Genomic DNA, 16,786 nt, shown 5'->3' on the forward strand with positions numbered 1-16,786 from the left:
ATGGAAGTAAAATATGTTCCACCGTGACACATACACACACACACACCCTGTACAAGCACACACACACACATACACACCACACACACACGCACTGTCTGGACACATGAGTGTGTGTGTGAGTGCATGTGTGGTGTGTGGGTATGTGTGTGTGTGTCAAGGTAGAACATGTTTTACTTCCATTTTGAACATAGAAGAAATGAAGCGTTGCTTTTATCTTCTGTACCAATGAAAGCCATCTGCGTCTTGTTACATTTGTTATTCTTCTTCAATTTCTAAGTCTTCATTTCTATCTACAAAACCCTTTTTCTCATACTTAGCATAAAATATTGCGAAATTATGGTGACATCCTGTACGAGAAAAAGGGTTGTGTAAATAAAAATGAAGACTTAGAAATTTAAGGAGAATGACAAATGTAATAAGACGTAGATGACATTCGTTGTCGCAAAAGATAAAAGCAACAATTCACTACTTCTATGTTCAAAATGGAAGTAAAATATGTTCCATCGTGAGACATACACACACACACACACAACACACACATACACACCACACACACACGCACTGTCTGGGCACATGAGTGTGTGTGTGAATGCATGTGTGGTGTGTGGGTGTGTGTGGGTATGTTTGTGTGTGTGTGTGTGCGGTGTGTGTGGGGTGTGTGTGTGTGTGTGTGTCAAGGTAGAACATGTTTTACTTCCATTTTGAACATAGAAGAAATGAGATGTTGCTTTTATCTTCTGTGCCAATTAAAGCCATCTGCGTCTTGTTACATTTGCCATTCTCCTTCAATTTCTAAGTCTTCATTTCTATCTACACAATCCTTTTTCTCATAATTAGCATAAAATGTTGCAAAATTATGATGACATCCTGTACGAGAAAAATTTTGTGTAAATAAAAATGAAGACTTAGAAATTTAAGGAGAATGACAAATCTAATAAGACGCAGATAACATTCGTTGTCGCAAAAGATAAAAGCAACAATTCACTACATCTATGTTAAAAATGGAAGTAAAATATGTTCCACCGTGACACAAACACACGCACACACACTCACACCCTGCACACGCACACACACAAACACACACACACACACATACACACCACACACACACGCACTGTCTGGACACATGAGTGTGTGTGTGAGTGCATGTGTGGTGTGTGAGTGTGTGTGTGTGGGTGTGTTTGCGGTGTGTGTGGGGTGTGTGTGTGTGTGTGTCAAGGTAGAACATATTTTACTTCCATTTTGAACATAGAAGAAATGAGGTGTTGGTTTTATCGTTTGTGCCAATGAAAGCCATCTGCGTCTTGTTACATTTGCCATTCTCCTTCAATTTCTAAGTCTTCATTTCTATCTACACAACCCTTTTTCTCATAATTAGCATAAAATGTTGCGAAATTATGGTGACATCGTGTACGAGAAAAAGGATTATGTAAATAAAAATGAAGACATAGAAATTGAATGAGAATGGCAAATGTAATAAGACATAGATGACATTCGTTGTCGCAAAAGATAAAAGCAACAATTCACTACTTCTATGTTCAAATGGAAGTAAAATATGTTCCACCGTTACACTCACACACACACACACACACACCCTGCACACGCACACACACACACACACACAACACACACATACACACCACACACACACGCACTGTCTGGACACATGAGTGTGTGTGTGAGTGCATGTGTGGTGTGTGGGTGTGTGTGTGTGGGTATGTGTGTGTGTGTGCGGTGTGTGTGTGTGTGTGTGTGTCAAGGTAGAACATGTTTTACTTCCATTTTGAACATAGAAGAAATGAGGTGTTGCTTTTATCTTTTGTGCCAATGAAAGCCATCTGCGTCTTGTTACATTGGCCATTCTCCTTCAATTTTTAAGACTTCATTTCTATCTACACAACTCTTTTTCTCATAATTAGCATAAAATGTTGCGAAATTATGGTGACATCCTTTACGAGAAAAACGGTTGTGTAGATAAAAATGAAGACTTAGAAATTGAAGGAGAATGGCAAATGTAATAAGCCGTAGATGGCATTCATTGTCGCAAAAGATAAAAGCAACAATTCACTACTTCTATGTTCAAAATGGAAGTAAAATATATTCCACCGTGACACATACACATACACACACACACTCACATCCTGCACAAGCACACACACACACAACACACACATACACACCACACACACACGCAGTGTCTGGACACATGTGTGTGTGTGTGAGTGCATGTGTGGTGTGTGGGGGTGTGTGTGTGGGTATGTGTGTGTGTGTCAAGGTAGAACATGTTTTACTTCCATTTTGAACATAGAAAAAATGAGGTGTTGCTTTTATCTTCTGTGCCAATGAAATCCATCTGCGTCTTGTTACATTGGCCATTTTCCTTCAATTTCTAAGTCTTCATTTCTATCTACACAACCCTTTTTCTCATAATTAGCATAAAATGTTGCGAAATTATGGTGACATCCTGTACGAGAAAAAGGGTTGTGTAGATAAAAATGAAGACTTAGAAATTGAAGGGGAATGGCAAATGTAATAAGTGTGTGTGTGTGCGTGTGCGGTGTGTGTGGGCGGTGTGTGTGTGTGTGTGTCAAGGTAGAACATGTTTTACTTACATTTTGAACATAGAAAAAATGAGGTGTTGCTTTTATCTTTTGTGCCAATGAAAGCCATCTGCGTCTTGTTACATTTGTCATTCTCCTTCAATTTCTAAGTCTTCATTTCTATCTACACAACCCTTTTTCTCATAATTAGCATAAAATATTGCGAAATTATGGTGACTTCCTGTACGAGAAAAAGGGTTGTGTAGATAAAAATGAAGACTTAAAAATTGAAGGAGAATGGCAAATGTAATAAGACGCAGATGACATTCGTTGGCGCAAAAGATAAAAGCAACAATTCACTACTTCTATGTTCAAAATGGAAGTAAAATATATTCCACCGTGACACATGCACACACACACACACACACACACACACACACACACACACACACTCACACCCTGCACACGCACACACACAACACACAACACACATACACACCACACTCACACGCATTGTCTGGACACTTGCGTGTGTGTGTGTGAGTGCATGTGTGGTGTGTGGGTGTGTGTGTGTGTGTGCGTGTGCGATGTGTGTGGGGTGTGTGTGTGTGTGTATGTCAAGGTAGAACATGTTTTACTTTTATTTTGAACATAAAAGAAATGAGGTGTTGCTTTTATCTTCTGTGCCAATGAAAGCCATTTGCGTCTTGTTACATTTGTCATTCTCCTTCAATTTCTAAGTCTTCATTTCTATCTAAACAACCCTTTTTCTCATAATTAGTATAAAATGTTGCGAAATTATGGTGACATCCTCTTAATTGTGATGTTTCCTACTCTTCTTCTCAGACCGCTTCTTGCCCCTACCCATTCACGAATCATTTGAAGCATAATTTCTCGTGCACGATGTCACCATTGTTTCGCCGCATTTTATGCTCATTACGGGTATTGTGTGTCTTTGTGGTCTATGTAAGTCCTTTATAATATTTTTGTGGGCTTGCGTAGATGTGTATTTTTATTTTTGTTTACTTAATATGAAAGAGTATCTATTGAAATGAAGAGCAATAACAGGACAAGAGAGAGTGCATTGTCCCTCTACTTTTTTCCTTTCAATATATCTCATTAGCAAGAGATATAGTGAGAGAAAATGAGTGGAGGATTGATAAAATCTGATAAATGCCTTGGCTGGTTATGATCTGCTAACCAATTCTTGAATTGGTTGCCAACAACCACTACAAAATGTTGTAGTTTTGAACCCTGATTTTGGTGTGTTTAGCCATTTTGATTTCCTTCCTGCTAATAGCGGTCTATATAATTTTCACCTTTGAATCAAATGGTAGTTTCTGTAGCATCACCTTGATTTTTGGGTACTCGCACGGAAAAGGGAGAATGGTCCTTTTGCTTAGGGACAATTAATCAGTTATATTTGTTGTAGCTGATGCTTGACTCATGCTTGTGCTTACATGTGGCATACTGTTTATCAGGTAAAGAACTAATCATTCACATGTCCAAATTTCTGTTATTTTTCTGCCTTCAGGTACTTATGGGCAGTTTCATACATATTTGAGTGGTAACAGTTTCATAGTAATGTGGTTTTGGTATTACAGAAACCATGATATTAGGCTTATATGTTGTTGAATCTGTGGTGTTGCTTGATAAATGACACAGCTGTTATTGGCGCTTTTCTTTAGAAAGTGAATGATTTCTTTATTGGAAGGAGACACTAGCTTTAACTTTTTGGAAGAGATGTAAGGTTCTTGAAGTAATCAAAATCCATTACAAATTTTTATGCTAACTTTGTTAAAGGTTGATGTGTCTTGTGTGATTTATGTTTATTGTCGCTTGGGCTTTTGCTGAAATGCCTTAATAAATACAAAGTTAACATAGTGCTAATTGCTTTCTGTTAACCATCCCATGTATTTATAGCATTTTGGATTTTGATTTACTTTCTGATCTCATGTTGCTTTTGAATCGTATGGGTAGTTAAATTACTTTGAATGTACTTTTCTATTTCTTTTTTGTTTTTCTTTTTAAGTAATTGAAGGCACTTTTCTGAATCAGGTAAATTGCAACAGGCTGAAATTCACGTATCCCGGAATCTACGGCCATCCTCCACTGGGCTCCGCCCCTTTGATCAATGATCTCTCCCTCACACTCTTCCCCGGAGACCGCTGCCTTCTAGTGGGCTCCAATGGAGCTGGTTCTCTCTTTTTTTTCATGGGTTTATCTAGATTTTAACAATTAGCAATGTTATAATTCAGAAAAAGAATGATTCTTGATGTGGCTGGGATTGCAGGGAAAACAACAATCTTGAAGATAATAGGAGGGAAGCAGTTGGTGGACCAAGATATGGTGAGGGTGCTGGGAAGATCAGCATTCCACGACACCTCTTTGACTGCCTTGGGTGATCTTTCTTACCTTGGTGGTGAGGTAAACTTTCTATATTCTTCATATTTTGATTTCCTGACTTATGATAGACGTTGTGATGTTGTGTGTATTTATAATTTTTACGTCAGAAGGGTAGACTTCGATGAAATAAATGAGCTTTGTGGCTGAAACTTGATGAACTGTGAGGAAAATGTAGAATTTGTAGTACTCCAAAAAGTGGTGAATGGGCCTAGTGGATCTCAATCTCACTGAAAGTCACTCTACACTTGTATTTCTACGCATTTATCTCTGTATGAAAGATATTTATTGGTCATTGTAACTTGAATATGCTATGAAAGGATTCATGAATTGCAGAGCTGTGTAATGGCAAAAGATTTTGTGGAAGTGACTTCCAGGATAAGATGGATTATCAATGATGAATTTTGCTTTTTGTTTGGAGAATGCTCTAAAGCGCTTTCCTTGTGTACTAATTGTTCCTAATAGGAAACAAACTTTTATTCCGCGAAATTGTGATCACACAACAGTAGCTTTGATATTTGGAAACTTATGTATTTCCAGTGGAGACGTGAAGTTGCTTTTGCTGGTTTGAGATTCCCAATCAGATGGATGTTTCTGCTGAGAAAATGATTTATACCCAGAGACGAGATGAACTAATAAAGGTAACATTAGCTTGGGTTTGTTTTGCAATTTTCCATGCTGGAGACTGCAAGTTTATCTTGGAGTGTTTACATTTGTGGTTTCATTCAATGATGCACATTTGATATCATAGATAAGAATTGCTCCCCTGATTGGAAAGGAGAACACTACAAAAGACTTGGAGACCAGCCAGTTCTGGCCTTGTAAATCCTTTTGTTATAATGATGAACGATCATGCTATACTGTTTCAGATTTATATCAAGTAATGTAGTCATGTTTACGTAAGATTCTGCTTAATATTTTAACCAGGACTACTAATGTCAGATAATTGGAGTGGGCATATTATTGAAACCTGCATCGCCATTAACAAACTGCATTCTAGACATTTGACTAGATTAGCATGCAAGTAAGAGATTTTTTATTGGAAGCACACTACATGTGCATAACAAGAATTTTTGTTTGCAAGTAAGAGATTTTTTATTGGAAGCATGCTACATGTGCATAACAAGAATTTTTGTTTGCCTTACAAAATGAAGGGAAAAAGATAATATTCCTTTACGACATCAAGGTCAGCATCTGTTTCAAGCATGGGGCAGACTGCAGAGAGTGCCTAGGATCAAGGTTTGATCAAGGAGCCTAAGTAGGATCCATTTCAATGTACTCATAGATGAGATGAACCTGGGATCTTGCGTATCAGTCCTCGTATTTCAATGTACTCACAGATATATTGTTGTTTATTTCTTTTCTTTAAATAATAAAGGCTGCATGTAGCCTATATACTTTACTAATAGAAGTTTCTAATGGATTGTCTTTCAAGCAAGCAGTACTTAGTCAAATGACATTCAACATCACTAAACATTAAAATTGATCCACCCTGAAAGGAGGGATGCATTATCATTCCAGAAATAAGCAAGCCAAAGTGGCATAATGCTGAAACAGTATAAGCTCAGCTGAACATAGTACCAGATAACTATCTATCTATGACAAAAAGAGGTAATTGCAGTACAGAATTGCATTGAACAAAAGCTACAAAATAGAAAAGATAATCTTCACTTCAACGAGAACAGAGAAACCCAAAGTCATCCAACGTCTCTCCCTAGGACTGTTGCCATCCACAAAGAAAATAAATGAGAACTAGCAATAAGGTTCACAAGTAAGCCAGCAAAATCAGCTGCCAATGAGAGTGATAGATCCTACCTTGTTTGCAATGTTGTTGGAGAGCCAGTCGAGACCCTCGTATAGCCCTTCACCGGAGGTGGCACATGTGCTCTGGATATACCTGCAAGAAATGCCAACAAAAGCATCTAATAGTTAATATAAGTGATTAATAAGCACCCTTGTCTTCTGTCAAAAGTATGCAGTCACCTATGATGTTAAGTACACACGCTCACTTAGATAACCCCCCCCCCCCAACCCTGGCACACACACACGCATACACACAAATAAACAAACAAAGAAATAATTAAACAAAAGAATACAAATAGACACCCACACAACAAAAAGACAAAGATACGGAGAGAGTACCAATGACGTTGACGCAGAGAGTGAAGTCCAAGCTTGTCAGTTATCTCAGCAGCATTCATGGCATTTGGAAGATCTTGTTTGTTTGCAAAAACAAGAAGCACAGCGTCCCTCAGTTCATCCTACAAGGTTCAATAAGATCAACTCAAGTAAAGTTTCTGAGGACCATTATCAGTCTCACTGTAAGTCATTTAAAACCTTGTTTTCACCTCAATTAAACAAGTTGATAAAATGGTGAAATAAAGAATGATATATAATGACATAAAATTTTTATCCAAGGAAAATCATAAAGTTTTGGGGGTTAAGACAGAAGAAACCTTCCAAATTGACTAAAAATTGTCATGTTTGGTTTAGTACCTCATTTAACATCCTATGCAGCTCATCCCTAGCCTCAACCACACGATCTCGATCGTTACTATCAACCACAAAAATCAGCCCTTGAGTGTTCTGAAAGTAATGCCTCCACAATGGTCGGATCTACATCAGTGGAAATCAGAATCACCAACATCAGAGGCAGCTTATTAACATTAAAAGATAAGGAAGCCGGAACTTCACATTGAGCACAACACAGCATCAATACAACAATTAAAATGTAGGTAATATCAAACCAAGATAATTTGCCTTTTTATTTTTAATATTTTCAAATAAGATGCTAAGATCCACTTCCATATCACAAGAATGTCAATGATAATCACTCGGAAAAACAGAACCAGTAGGTACCGCTTGGACAAGTGGGTGAGGGAGGCAGGAAGGAAAGTTGATAAACTAACTTGGGCCACATCAAGGCATGTGAACTAAGGGGGAAACTGACACCAATAGCTGCAAATAGGGGCTGACTTTTAGCAAACACCAGAAGCTCTCCAAAACTTGGAACCAAAGGCAAAGTTTTGTATTACAATAATACTTCATGGGATTTCAGAATGGAAAAATGATGACTCAGTTTTTTCCAATTTTTACCATAAAGCTTTTAGCAAGGTAGTCAATTCAGTTCAGCAGATAGCCGACCTTATGGACACACAAGGAAGATACTAGACAAAAAGTTGAGAGAACACCTCATACCTTGTCTTGACCACCAACATCCCAGACAGTGAAGCTTATATTCTTGTATTCCACCGTCTCCACATTGAATCCTGGACGAAATCACAATTATGCACATAACTAACTGTGCACTGTGTATATATCATTTGATGAAGGGTGAATCACAATCACAGAGCACACATCTACTTTTAGAATATGTGAAAAGGAGAATACTGGAAGTATCAAAAAATCCTTTTAAGCTTATCAAGTATCACAGAGAGGAAACTAACAGATCTTCACATGGCACACTGTCACACTAACAAGTTACGAGGTGCAACTTCATATGATTAAACCATCAAGCACGTAAAGAGGAAAGAGAAAATAGAAAGAAGAAAGTTATAAGAACCCAAATACACAAGAAGCGTACCAATTGTAGGAATGGTTGTCACAATTTCTCCTAGCTTGAGTTTGTACAATATAGTGGTCTTACCAGCAGCATCAAGACCAACCATAAGAATTCGCATCTCTTTCTTGGCAAAGAGTCGGCTGAAAAGCTTGCCAAAAGATAACCCCATTTTCTCTGTATGTATGTAAGACCCAGATTCACAAGTCAGCTTAGCAGGAGAGAGTTAGTTATGATACCTATTACAATTATTGGTTTCTCGTTTTCAATTTCAAAGACAGCAAAAAAAAGGTGGAGAAGACTCCTTTAATGACATGGTGAAGGTGGATGACAAAAAAAAAGAGGGGTAATACAAAAAGGGAAGGGAAGGGAAAAAGTGAAGTCTCAAAATTGTAAAATGATCACAATGATTTATACAGAAATAAATGCCATTCAGTCCTGAAAGATGGTAATTTTAGTAAAGAACTCATAATTATGCCAATGTATTAATCTAAGCAACTAAGCGAGAAGGGATTAAGTCCTTGGATCTATGTAGTATTTCAGCCAATTCCATTACGTAACTGCAGAAAAAACCTGGTATAAAAGAGATACTATATGGGAACCCAGCCTTGGACGTATTAAGCAAGAGGATACAAGAAGAAAAGGAATCACATAGCATTAAAACATTTTGAAATGACACATTAAATGTATCACCGCAAGGAAAAAACTAAAAATTCTTTCATAGTTTCGCTTCCCATTAAATATTTACTTTCTCCCTCGAATGTCTGTGACAGCTGCCGATATTTACTTGAAATACAGGTAAACTTTCTAATGTTTCTACTGCATTTCTCAAACCTATATCAACCACATAACAATTGCATCAAATACCCACCGGCATTTAACCAAGTCAAAGTTTTTAACGTTGTTAATAGACATTCACTCAATCAAACAATGAAATTCAGATGATCCGGAAAACATTACATAAATAAGCCGTTATATATTACTTATGAGCTGTGAATTCTGACAATCATAACCAGTCCTAGATCTAAAGAAACAACGCCTATAATTATGTGATACACAAGAAACCTGAAGAAAAAAGAATCCAAATAGAATTACCAAAAGCTAAAACCAAAGCAAAATACAGAATCATATTATCAGGAAATATAACCAAACAAGCAGGAGGCGGATTCAGTACTTCAAAATTAGATCATGAATTCACGTAGACACTCAAACAACATGCACATCCATAAAAACCGACAGCGTAGAATGAGAAAATCTAAGACATGAGACTTAATCCAGGAATCCGGATCTGCAATTCCACTCGCGAATGCATAAAAACAAATACATGAATTACGGCATAGACACAAGATTAAAAGGAAGATCAAGCTTACATTTGATAAAGAAAATCTGAAGAAAGAGGAGTGATTTGGGAAGAAGAGGAGGGCAGATCTTAAACAGAGGCGCTGCCCTTTGAGAGATCAAATGGTATTACAACATGAAGAGCTGGGATTTATATATTGACCCGTTTTTTAATTTGAATTATTGCACATTATTTGTTTTGGAATTTTGATGTACAGTGATCTATTTTAACATTTTCTTTTATAAGAATTATTTCACAGAATGAGTAAACGTCTCTTAAATTTGTATTAAAATCATCTTAATGCCTAATTTTCTCACTTTATTACTATTAAAGTTTACATTTTAATTTATTCCTACATTTTGGCCAATTTTTCAACAAAAAAGTAACACGAACCTAATTATCTGACCTACACAGCTATATTTTCAGGATAAATGTATTATTATTAACATTTTAAAGACATAAAAAGAAATCAACCCTATATTATAATATTTTAAAAAAATTTAAGTATATCAATATTTTTAATAACCTTTTCAACTAATAAGTGCAAAACCAGGAAAGATATTAGGATAATTATATTTACGCTCATGAACTACAGTCTATTTATATAAATTATTTCTGCATTTACTCACAAAAAGGTCAGGATCGTTTATATAAACCACCCTCGCTTTTTGAAAAATTATATATATGTCCCTAAAAATATCTTATACAAATTACTCTTACTTTTTTACTATGAAGAGTAGTTCATATAAATATACATAATGCAGGGATGGTTTGTATAATAATCCCAATATATTTTGATATTTCATTAGTAGATTTTAGTTTAAATTTAGTATATAACAAAAAAATGGGTGAAGTTATGTTTTGAATGTGAATTTTTGGTGAAAAAATTATTGTGGATATCATATGTGTCTATTTAAGTCGGATGGTAATTGATATATGCGTGTTATTTGATGATTATTTGAAAATATAAATACTTTTTAATATTATATGTGCGAGTTAGTACTCCGTACTAAGGTATAAAAGGAGTATGATTTTTGAAAAATAAATAAAAATGTTTGCATAAAATTATTTAAAACTCAAAATAAATAATGGTGAATAATTTAAAATTAATCTCTTTAGATTAAAGGATGGAATCGGATATTTTCCATTTTAACTTTGCAATTGAGAGTTTTTACCTTTCTTAAACTCAATGAATTAAATTAAACAACTTTTATTGTGACATGACAATTAGATTTTTGTGAGATTATTCAAGTTTATGTATACGTGGCGTTTACTTGATTCGTTTCCATATTTATATTTTACTACATACAGATACAGGTAAACAATTTGTAGATATCAATTTGCGTTGAGAAAACATTAATATCATGACAATTTATTTAAATTATATAGGAGTTGTAGTTGTAATTACAACTATAATTTCTGAAGGTATAGTTGTAATTTTGCAAAAAGTAAAAGATATTTGTATATTTTGGTCTAACCTTAAGGTTGCCACTGTATTTTACACAAAGAACAATTATTCAAGATATGTTTTGGGTTTCAAGCTCTTGTATTATAGTTAAACTAACCATGAACTTGATCTACCCTAAGAAGGGTAGGGAGCATTACAATTCCAAAAAATAAGCAGCTTCACTGCTGCTGACATAGTATAATAATGCACAATTACTGAGTAAAAACTCAAATGTACAAAATGAAGGCGACTATCTACCACAAAAGAAGCAAGTAAATGATAACTTTGAACAACAGACAAAATGTAAAAGACAATCTTCAGTTCAAGGATTGAGAGACGAAAGTACATGCAACGTTTCTTCTTAAGCCTGTTATCACCCAAAAAGGAAACCCATCAGAACTTTCAATCAGATTAACAAGGACTAAGGTATCCAAGGCAGTGAGTAAGATGGTACCTTGTTAGCAATGTTGTTGGAGAGCCAATCGAGCCCCTCATACAGCCCTTCCCCAGAGGTGGCACATGTGCTCTGGATATACCTGCAAGCAATGCCGTTAAGACTCTAATAGTTGGGGTAGGCGATTGATTAGATGCCTGTGTCTTATTCCAGAAGTTAGAAGCCACCTATATTGTTATGGGCACACAAAACACGCCCATATTCCTGCCCACCCCACCCACAAACACACACACACACACACACAGAGAAAGAGAGTACCAATGACGTTGACGCAGAGAGTGAAGTCCAAGCTTGTCAGTTATCTCAGCAGCATTCATAGCATTTGGAAGATCTTGTTTGTTGGCAAAAACAAGAAGCACAGCATCCCTCAGTTCATCCTACAGGGTTTATCAATCAAATCATTGAAAAATGACCAAATGAAGTGTAGTTTTTCAGGACCACTACCAGGCTCACTTTAAGTCGATAAGAGGATTCAAAAACATGTTTCCACCTCAACTAAACAAGTCAAAAGTTGTGAAAGAAAGGTCAGTAACAGGTCCTCCTATAAAAGTTTTAAGCCAGGGAGAATCATATTTTTTTCGGTCTGATTTCAAATTTCTCTCCTGAGGAAATTCCAGCTGACCTTCAACATATACTATAAAACATTTTCCTGTTCAAATTGATTACCTCATTTAACATCCTATGCAGCTCATCTCTAGCTTCAACAACACGATCTCGATCATTACTATCAACCACAAAGATCAACCCTTGAGTGTTCTGAAAGTAATGCCTCCACAGTGGTCGAATCTGAACAATGGATCAAAATCCAGTATCAAAGACAGCTTATGAATGATAAAAGATAAGGATTAAGGAAGAGTAAACTTTGCGCTAAACACACGTAAATGAACAAATATAAAACGTGATGTAATCTCAACAAACATGGACCCAGAGAATGTAGTAACTTAAGTAAATAAGTCTACACTCAAGAAGAGATGAATCCACAGAAAGCTCTAAGTAGCACTATTTTCAAGTAAGGTTTAAGAAACTTTTAACTGGTGATAAACTTGGCAAAATAAAGATATTAGTAGGTTGCAGTAGGGCAAAACACGAAGACAATAAATTAATTTTGCTCATTTTGAAACCTAGTATTCTTAGGGAAAAACCAACACCAATACCTGGAACAAGGACCTGGTCTTAGCAAACTTTAGAAGTTACGCAAAAACTTACAAACCAAGGGTAAAGTTATGTTCGTGAGTGATGACCATTCAAGTTTATAACTGCAAAACAACAGTATGTGTATGCTTTATTTGGAGCAAGCCAGTAAAATGTCGGCCAAAATCGAGGTAAGCAAATATGATTTATACTGGGGATGAAGCACTATAATAATAACCCATTTCACAAATAACGTAACAAATTGAAATACTTAACATAAGATGGCAAATTCCAAAGAAGTACTTAAGACATCAGTATATTCTAAACTTTACTTCTGCACTTCCACATTTGGAGTGTAGAGCTAATACAACCAAGCAAAGTACATGAAATGTCAAAACTGGGTGCAATTTGCCTCTGTTGTCACAATTTGATAGTTCAACTAAGTCCTTGGGCAGGACAAATATGATTAGATATCAAAAGATCACACCTATATTTCGCTCAGGACAAGCCAGTAAAAGAACAATCTTTCATTCTGTAGTATACTTTAGTTTTAAAGTTTCAGTAAATTGTAGATCATAAGAACTGCAAGCAGGAGTAGAGAAGTATATGCGTCCCTAAGAGGACAAAGACTTATAATTTCTATAAAGCATAAAAAAGATACCAGGCATTGGTAGCCTATGAAGTACCTAGTTGTTCTCTTAGATAGATATCCAAATCCCAGATAAGCTATAGGGAGTTCAATGTTTCAAATTCATCTTTTTATACAGAGAACTAAAATATGCTAAACTGTGGGGTCTAACATATAAAATGCTTTCTGTTGTAGAAGACACCAACAGCAAAGGGGACATAGGGGGTGATAGGACAATGCCCAAGATGTAAGTAAGAACCTCAAGAAGTTTTTAGTACTAAAGAAACGAGTTTAGAATGAAGCTCAAAAACATGACATGACAAATCTAACATGTAATGAGCAGATCTTCAATGTGAACCGATTTAATGAATACAAGGCTAAATACATGCGTCATAAGGATTTTAAAAATGCAAAAGAAAAAAGTAACAGAACATCTTATACCTTGTCTTGACCACCAACATCCCAGACGGTGAAGCTTATGTTCTTGTATTCCACTGTCTCCACATTAAATCCTGGAGGAAATTATAATAAGTTCCGTAGTTAGTAAGGTTGTCTCCTGTGAATGATTTTTACAGGGCAGACATCTACGTTTGAAAACATCAAACTATACACTATCAATAAAACTGACAAACAAGACAAGCAAAAATCTAGGAAAATCCTAAAAATGTTAAATTTTCTGATTGGTCAAAATAACAAACCATGATAATCCTGGTGGGATCCCAGAAACTTTAAAATGTTCTCATGCCAATGTAAATATGTTTCTTCATATTGAATTTCATATTAAAGAACTATTTGAGCTGAAACCATGTTCGCCGATGTTGCCATCAAGGCTTTTTATGCTGCATCAACAAAATAAATGGCGGCGGTATAGATGTAAGAGAAAGACGCAAGATGCATATACAATCATCTCTACCATAGCACCACTTCTCCTTACCCTAATCTCTGTATGGGTATAACAAATGTGCAAGAAATTATATGAAGTGTTAAAAAAGAATCTGCAAGGGACTATTACAGCATGGTGAGGCAAATATATAAATTGATCTTCATGTGGCATTCTACCAAACTTGCACGTCACTAGTGTAACTTTTTATATATAGACAGAAAGTTATCAATCATTTGAAAAAGGAAAAAAACTTAAAGGAGAGAGCAATTCCATAAAAGAGAATAAATTTACCAATTGTAGGAATGGTTGTTACTATTTCTCCCAGCTTGAGTTTGTATAATATAGTGGTCTTACCAGCAGCATCAAGACCTACCATAAGAATTCGCATCTCCTTCTTGGCAAACAGTCGACTGAAGAGCTTGCCGAAAGACAACCCCATTTTCTCTACACAGAAAATCAAATTCAAGACTCTGCTTTGTAGATAGATTTTAGTTATGAGACCTTTAATAGTTGTAGTTTCCTCATTCTTAAATCAAAGAAAGTATGACAAGTGAAGAAGGAATGCGTCAGGTATAGTTGGTTAATACAAAGAGATCACGAAATGAGAGACAATAAGGTGTCAGAATTATAGAATGACCTGGAGCTTTTTAAACTAAAACCAGAAAATGATAGATTGCTTAGATCTATACATGCCAATACCACATCATCACTGCAAAAGGAACTCAGCCTTGAAATAATGTATGAGGTACACATCCTTCAAAGATCAATCGACAAGATTCAACATGGTATTACATAGAGATGACCCATTCTATAGTACATATTAAATTAATTAGACTTCAAAAAACCAGCAAGCCCTGCATGATTTTGCTTCCCATTAGATTTACTTATCCCTGGGAAACATTTGAAAGTTGCAGATATTTAATTTGAAATGCAAAGACACTTTTGAGTTCATTTCGTATTCCAAGATTAAGCATAAATTTAATTGTATAAGAACCCACAAGCATTTTAATCAGATAAATTCTCTATACATTTGACATTCATTTCAATCAAATAACAAAAGCAATTTAGAAAACACTTTCTTGAATAGTCATTAGAGGTCACTAATGAGCTGTGTATTCTGACAATCGTAATTAGGTTTTAAATCTAGAGAAATACGCTTCAAACTGATAATACACACAAAACTTGGAAAAAGAACAAAAGCTTAATCATCAACCATTTAAACCAATAAAATCCAGTAATACAACAAACAAAATAATATAATCAGGATACATAATGGAACAAACATGCAGCGGATCCAGTACTTGCGCATACGAAAACCCGCCAAAATTAAACCAATCAATTTACCCACGCACTCAAGCAAACATAAGCATACACATTCATAGAAAATGACACCAGGTGATCACAAAATTTCAAAAGAATCATATGAGATTTCATCCAGTGTTTGGAAATCTGGATCTACAATTTTGTTCACTAATAAATCAAACAAAAACATAAATTCGAGGAATAAAACAGATGAAATTACTTTGATGAAGAAACTCTTAGGAAGAGCAATTTGGGAGGAAGAGTAGGCGAGATCTTTCTCGGAAGAGCTGCCCTTTGAAGGATCAACTATGGCGATTGAATAGTATTCGCTATGAATATGATCTGAAGAGCAGAATTTTTATCTTTTGTGTGGGAGTTTCGGTAAATATACTTGTGGAAATTCGAATTTTATATAGCTATCAAACACTTGTATTTTTACCTCGTAATGAATGGATTACATACATCATTGGATCTCCAATCTCAATCACATATCAATTCTCACTCTCTAATAACAGATTAACGATATTAACAAATATTCTTAAATGTTCATTTTAATAGCTCAAATCAACACAACTATCCACTATTCTTACAAAAACACTAGTAAATAACTAATGTGTTGCGGTTTGAAAACGAATTCTCATAAATAAGTTTAAGGTGATGGGATTGAGATTTAATGATCTATTGTATGTGTGAGTGTTTATATTTTTTTTATGTGAGTTTATTATAATTTATTTTATTATTTTCAATTATATTGATGCGTTGATTGAACCGATGAATTATCAATTCATTGAAATATTGATTTAATCGTAAAATTATCGTTCCAAACAAATAATAATAAATATTTGGACACGTATGTTATATATGTTCAGGTCTACGAAAATTTGCAAACTATGTGAATACAAAATATAACTAATTATATATAATATCATAGACCTAATTACGAAATAATATGAATATGTTCGTATTTAAATTTATGTTAAAAATGCAATTAAATATATACGGGAAATAAGTTATTTTCAATTAAAATGGTAAAATTAAGTGATACAAATCATAAGGCAAGAATGACAAATTAGGTATACGTAAATTAAGTAATTATCTCG

At 35.2% G+C, this 16,786-nt stretch overlaps 2 protein-coding genes and 1 long non-coding RNA gene across 3 annotated transcripts; 1 reads left to right on the forward strand and 2 right to left on the reverse strand.

Moving 5' to 3' along the window:
• Positions 1–4,579: 4,579 nt before the first annotated feature.
• LOC105168982 (uncharacterized) lies at positions 4,580–6,361 on the forward strand. The gene is made up of 4 exons (XR_848373.3): positions 4,580–4,737; positions 4,834–4,967; positions 5,484–5,584; positions 6,098–6,361. It is a non-coding gene; the product is annotated as an uncharacterized LOC105168982 (long non-coding RNA).
• A 27-nt stretch (positions 6,362–6,388) lies between these two features.
• Positions 6,389–10,031, reverse strand: LOC105168983 (ADP-ribosylation factor 1). Its single transcript, XM_011089215.3, has 7 exons — positions 9,873–10,031; positions 8,527–8,679; positions 8,142–8,212; positions 7,440–7,559; positions 7,086–7,204; positions 6,759–6,840; positions 6,389–6,663 (listed from the first exon to the last, which is right to left on the reverse strand). Exons 2-7 carry the CDS (start codon positions 8,672–8,674, stop codon positions 6,658–6,660), a joined length of 546 nt encoding a protein of 181 aa, XP_011087517.1. The 5' UTR covers positions 8,675–8,679; positions 9,873–10,031; the 3' UTR covers positions 6,389–6,657.
• Positions 10,032–11,368: 1,337 nt separating this feature from the next.
• On the reverse strand, positions 11,369–16,122 carry LOC105168984 (ADP-ribosylation factor 1). Its single transcript, XM_020696081.2, has 7 exons — positions 15,907–16,122; positions 14,676–14,828; positions 13,943–14,013; positions 12,409–12,528; positions 12,001–12,119; positions 11,743–11,824; positions 11,369–11,655 (listed from the first exon to the last, which is right to left on the reverse strand). Exons 2-7 carry the CDS (start codon positions 14,821–14,823, stop codon positions 11,650–11,652), a joined length of 546 nt encoding a protein of 181 aa, XP_020551740.1. The 5' UTR covers positions 14,824–14,828; positions 15,907–16,122; the 3' UTR covers positions 11,369–11,649.
• Positions 16,123–16,786: the final 664 nt, after the last annotated feature.

This window comes from Sesamum indicum, linkage group LG8, assembly GCF_026168435.1.
Source record: "Sesamum indicum cultivar Baizhima isolate 11 linkage group LG8, ASM2616843v1, whole genome shotgun sequence".
NCBI lineage: Eukaryota > Viridiplantae > Streptophyta > Magnoliopsida > Lamiales > Pedaliaceae > Sesamum > Sesamum indicum.

Coding starts and splice junctions, on each gene's coding strand:
- LOC105168983 (XM_011089215.3), bottom strand. CDS start 8,674: ATGGGGTTATCTTTTGGCAAGCTTTTCAGCCGACTCTTTGCCAAGAAA. Junction 8,213..8,526: donor GACAACCATTCCTACAATTG/GTACGCTTCTTG, acceptor GATTTCGTCCAG/GATTCAATGTGGAGACGGTG. Junction 7,205..7,439: donor TGCATAGGATGTTAAATGAG/GTACTAAACCAA, acceptor TGAACCTTGTAG/GATGAACTGAGGGACGCTGT.
- LOC105168984 (XM_020696081.2), bottom strand. CDS start 14,823: ATGGGGTTGTCTTTCGGCAAGCTCTTCAGTCGACTGTTTGCCAAGAAG. Junction 14,014..14,675: donor AACAACCATTCCTACAATTG/GTAAATTTATTC, acceptor AATTTCCTCCAG/GATTTAATGTGGAGACAGTG. Junction 12,120..12,408: donor TGCATAGGATGTTAAATGAG/GTAATCAATTTG, acceptor TAAACCCTGTAG/GATGAACTGAGGGATGCTGT.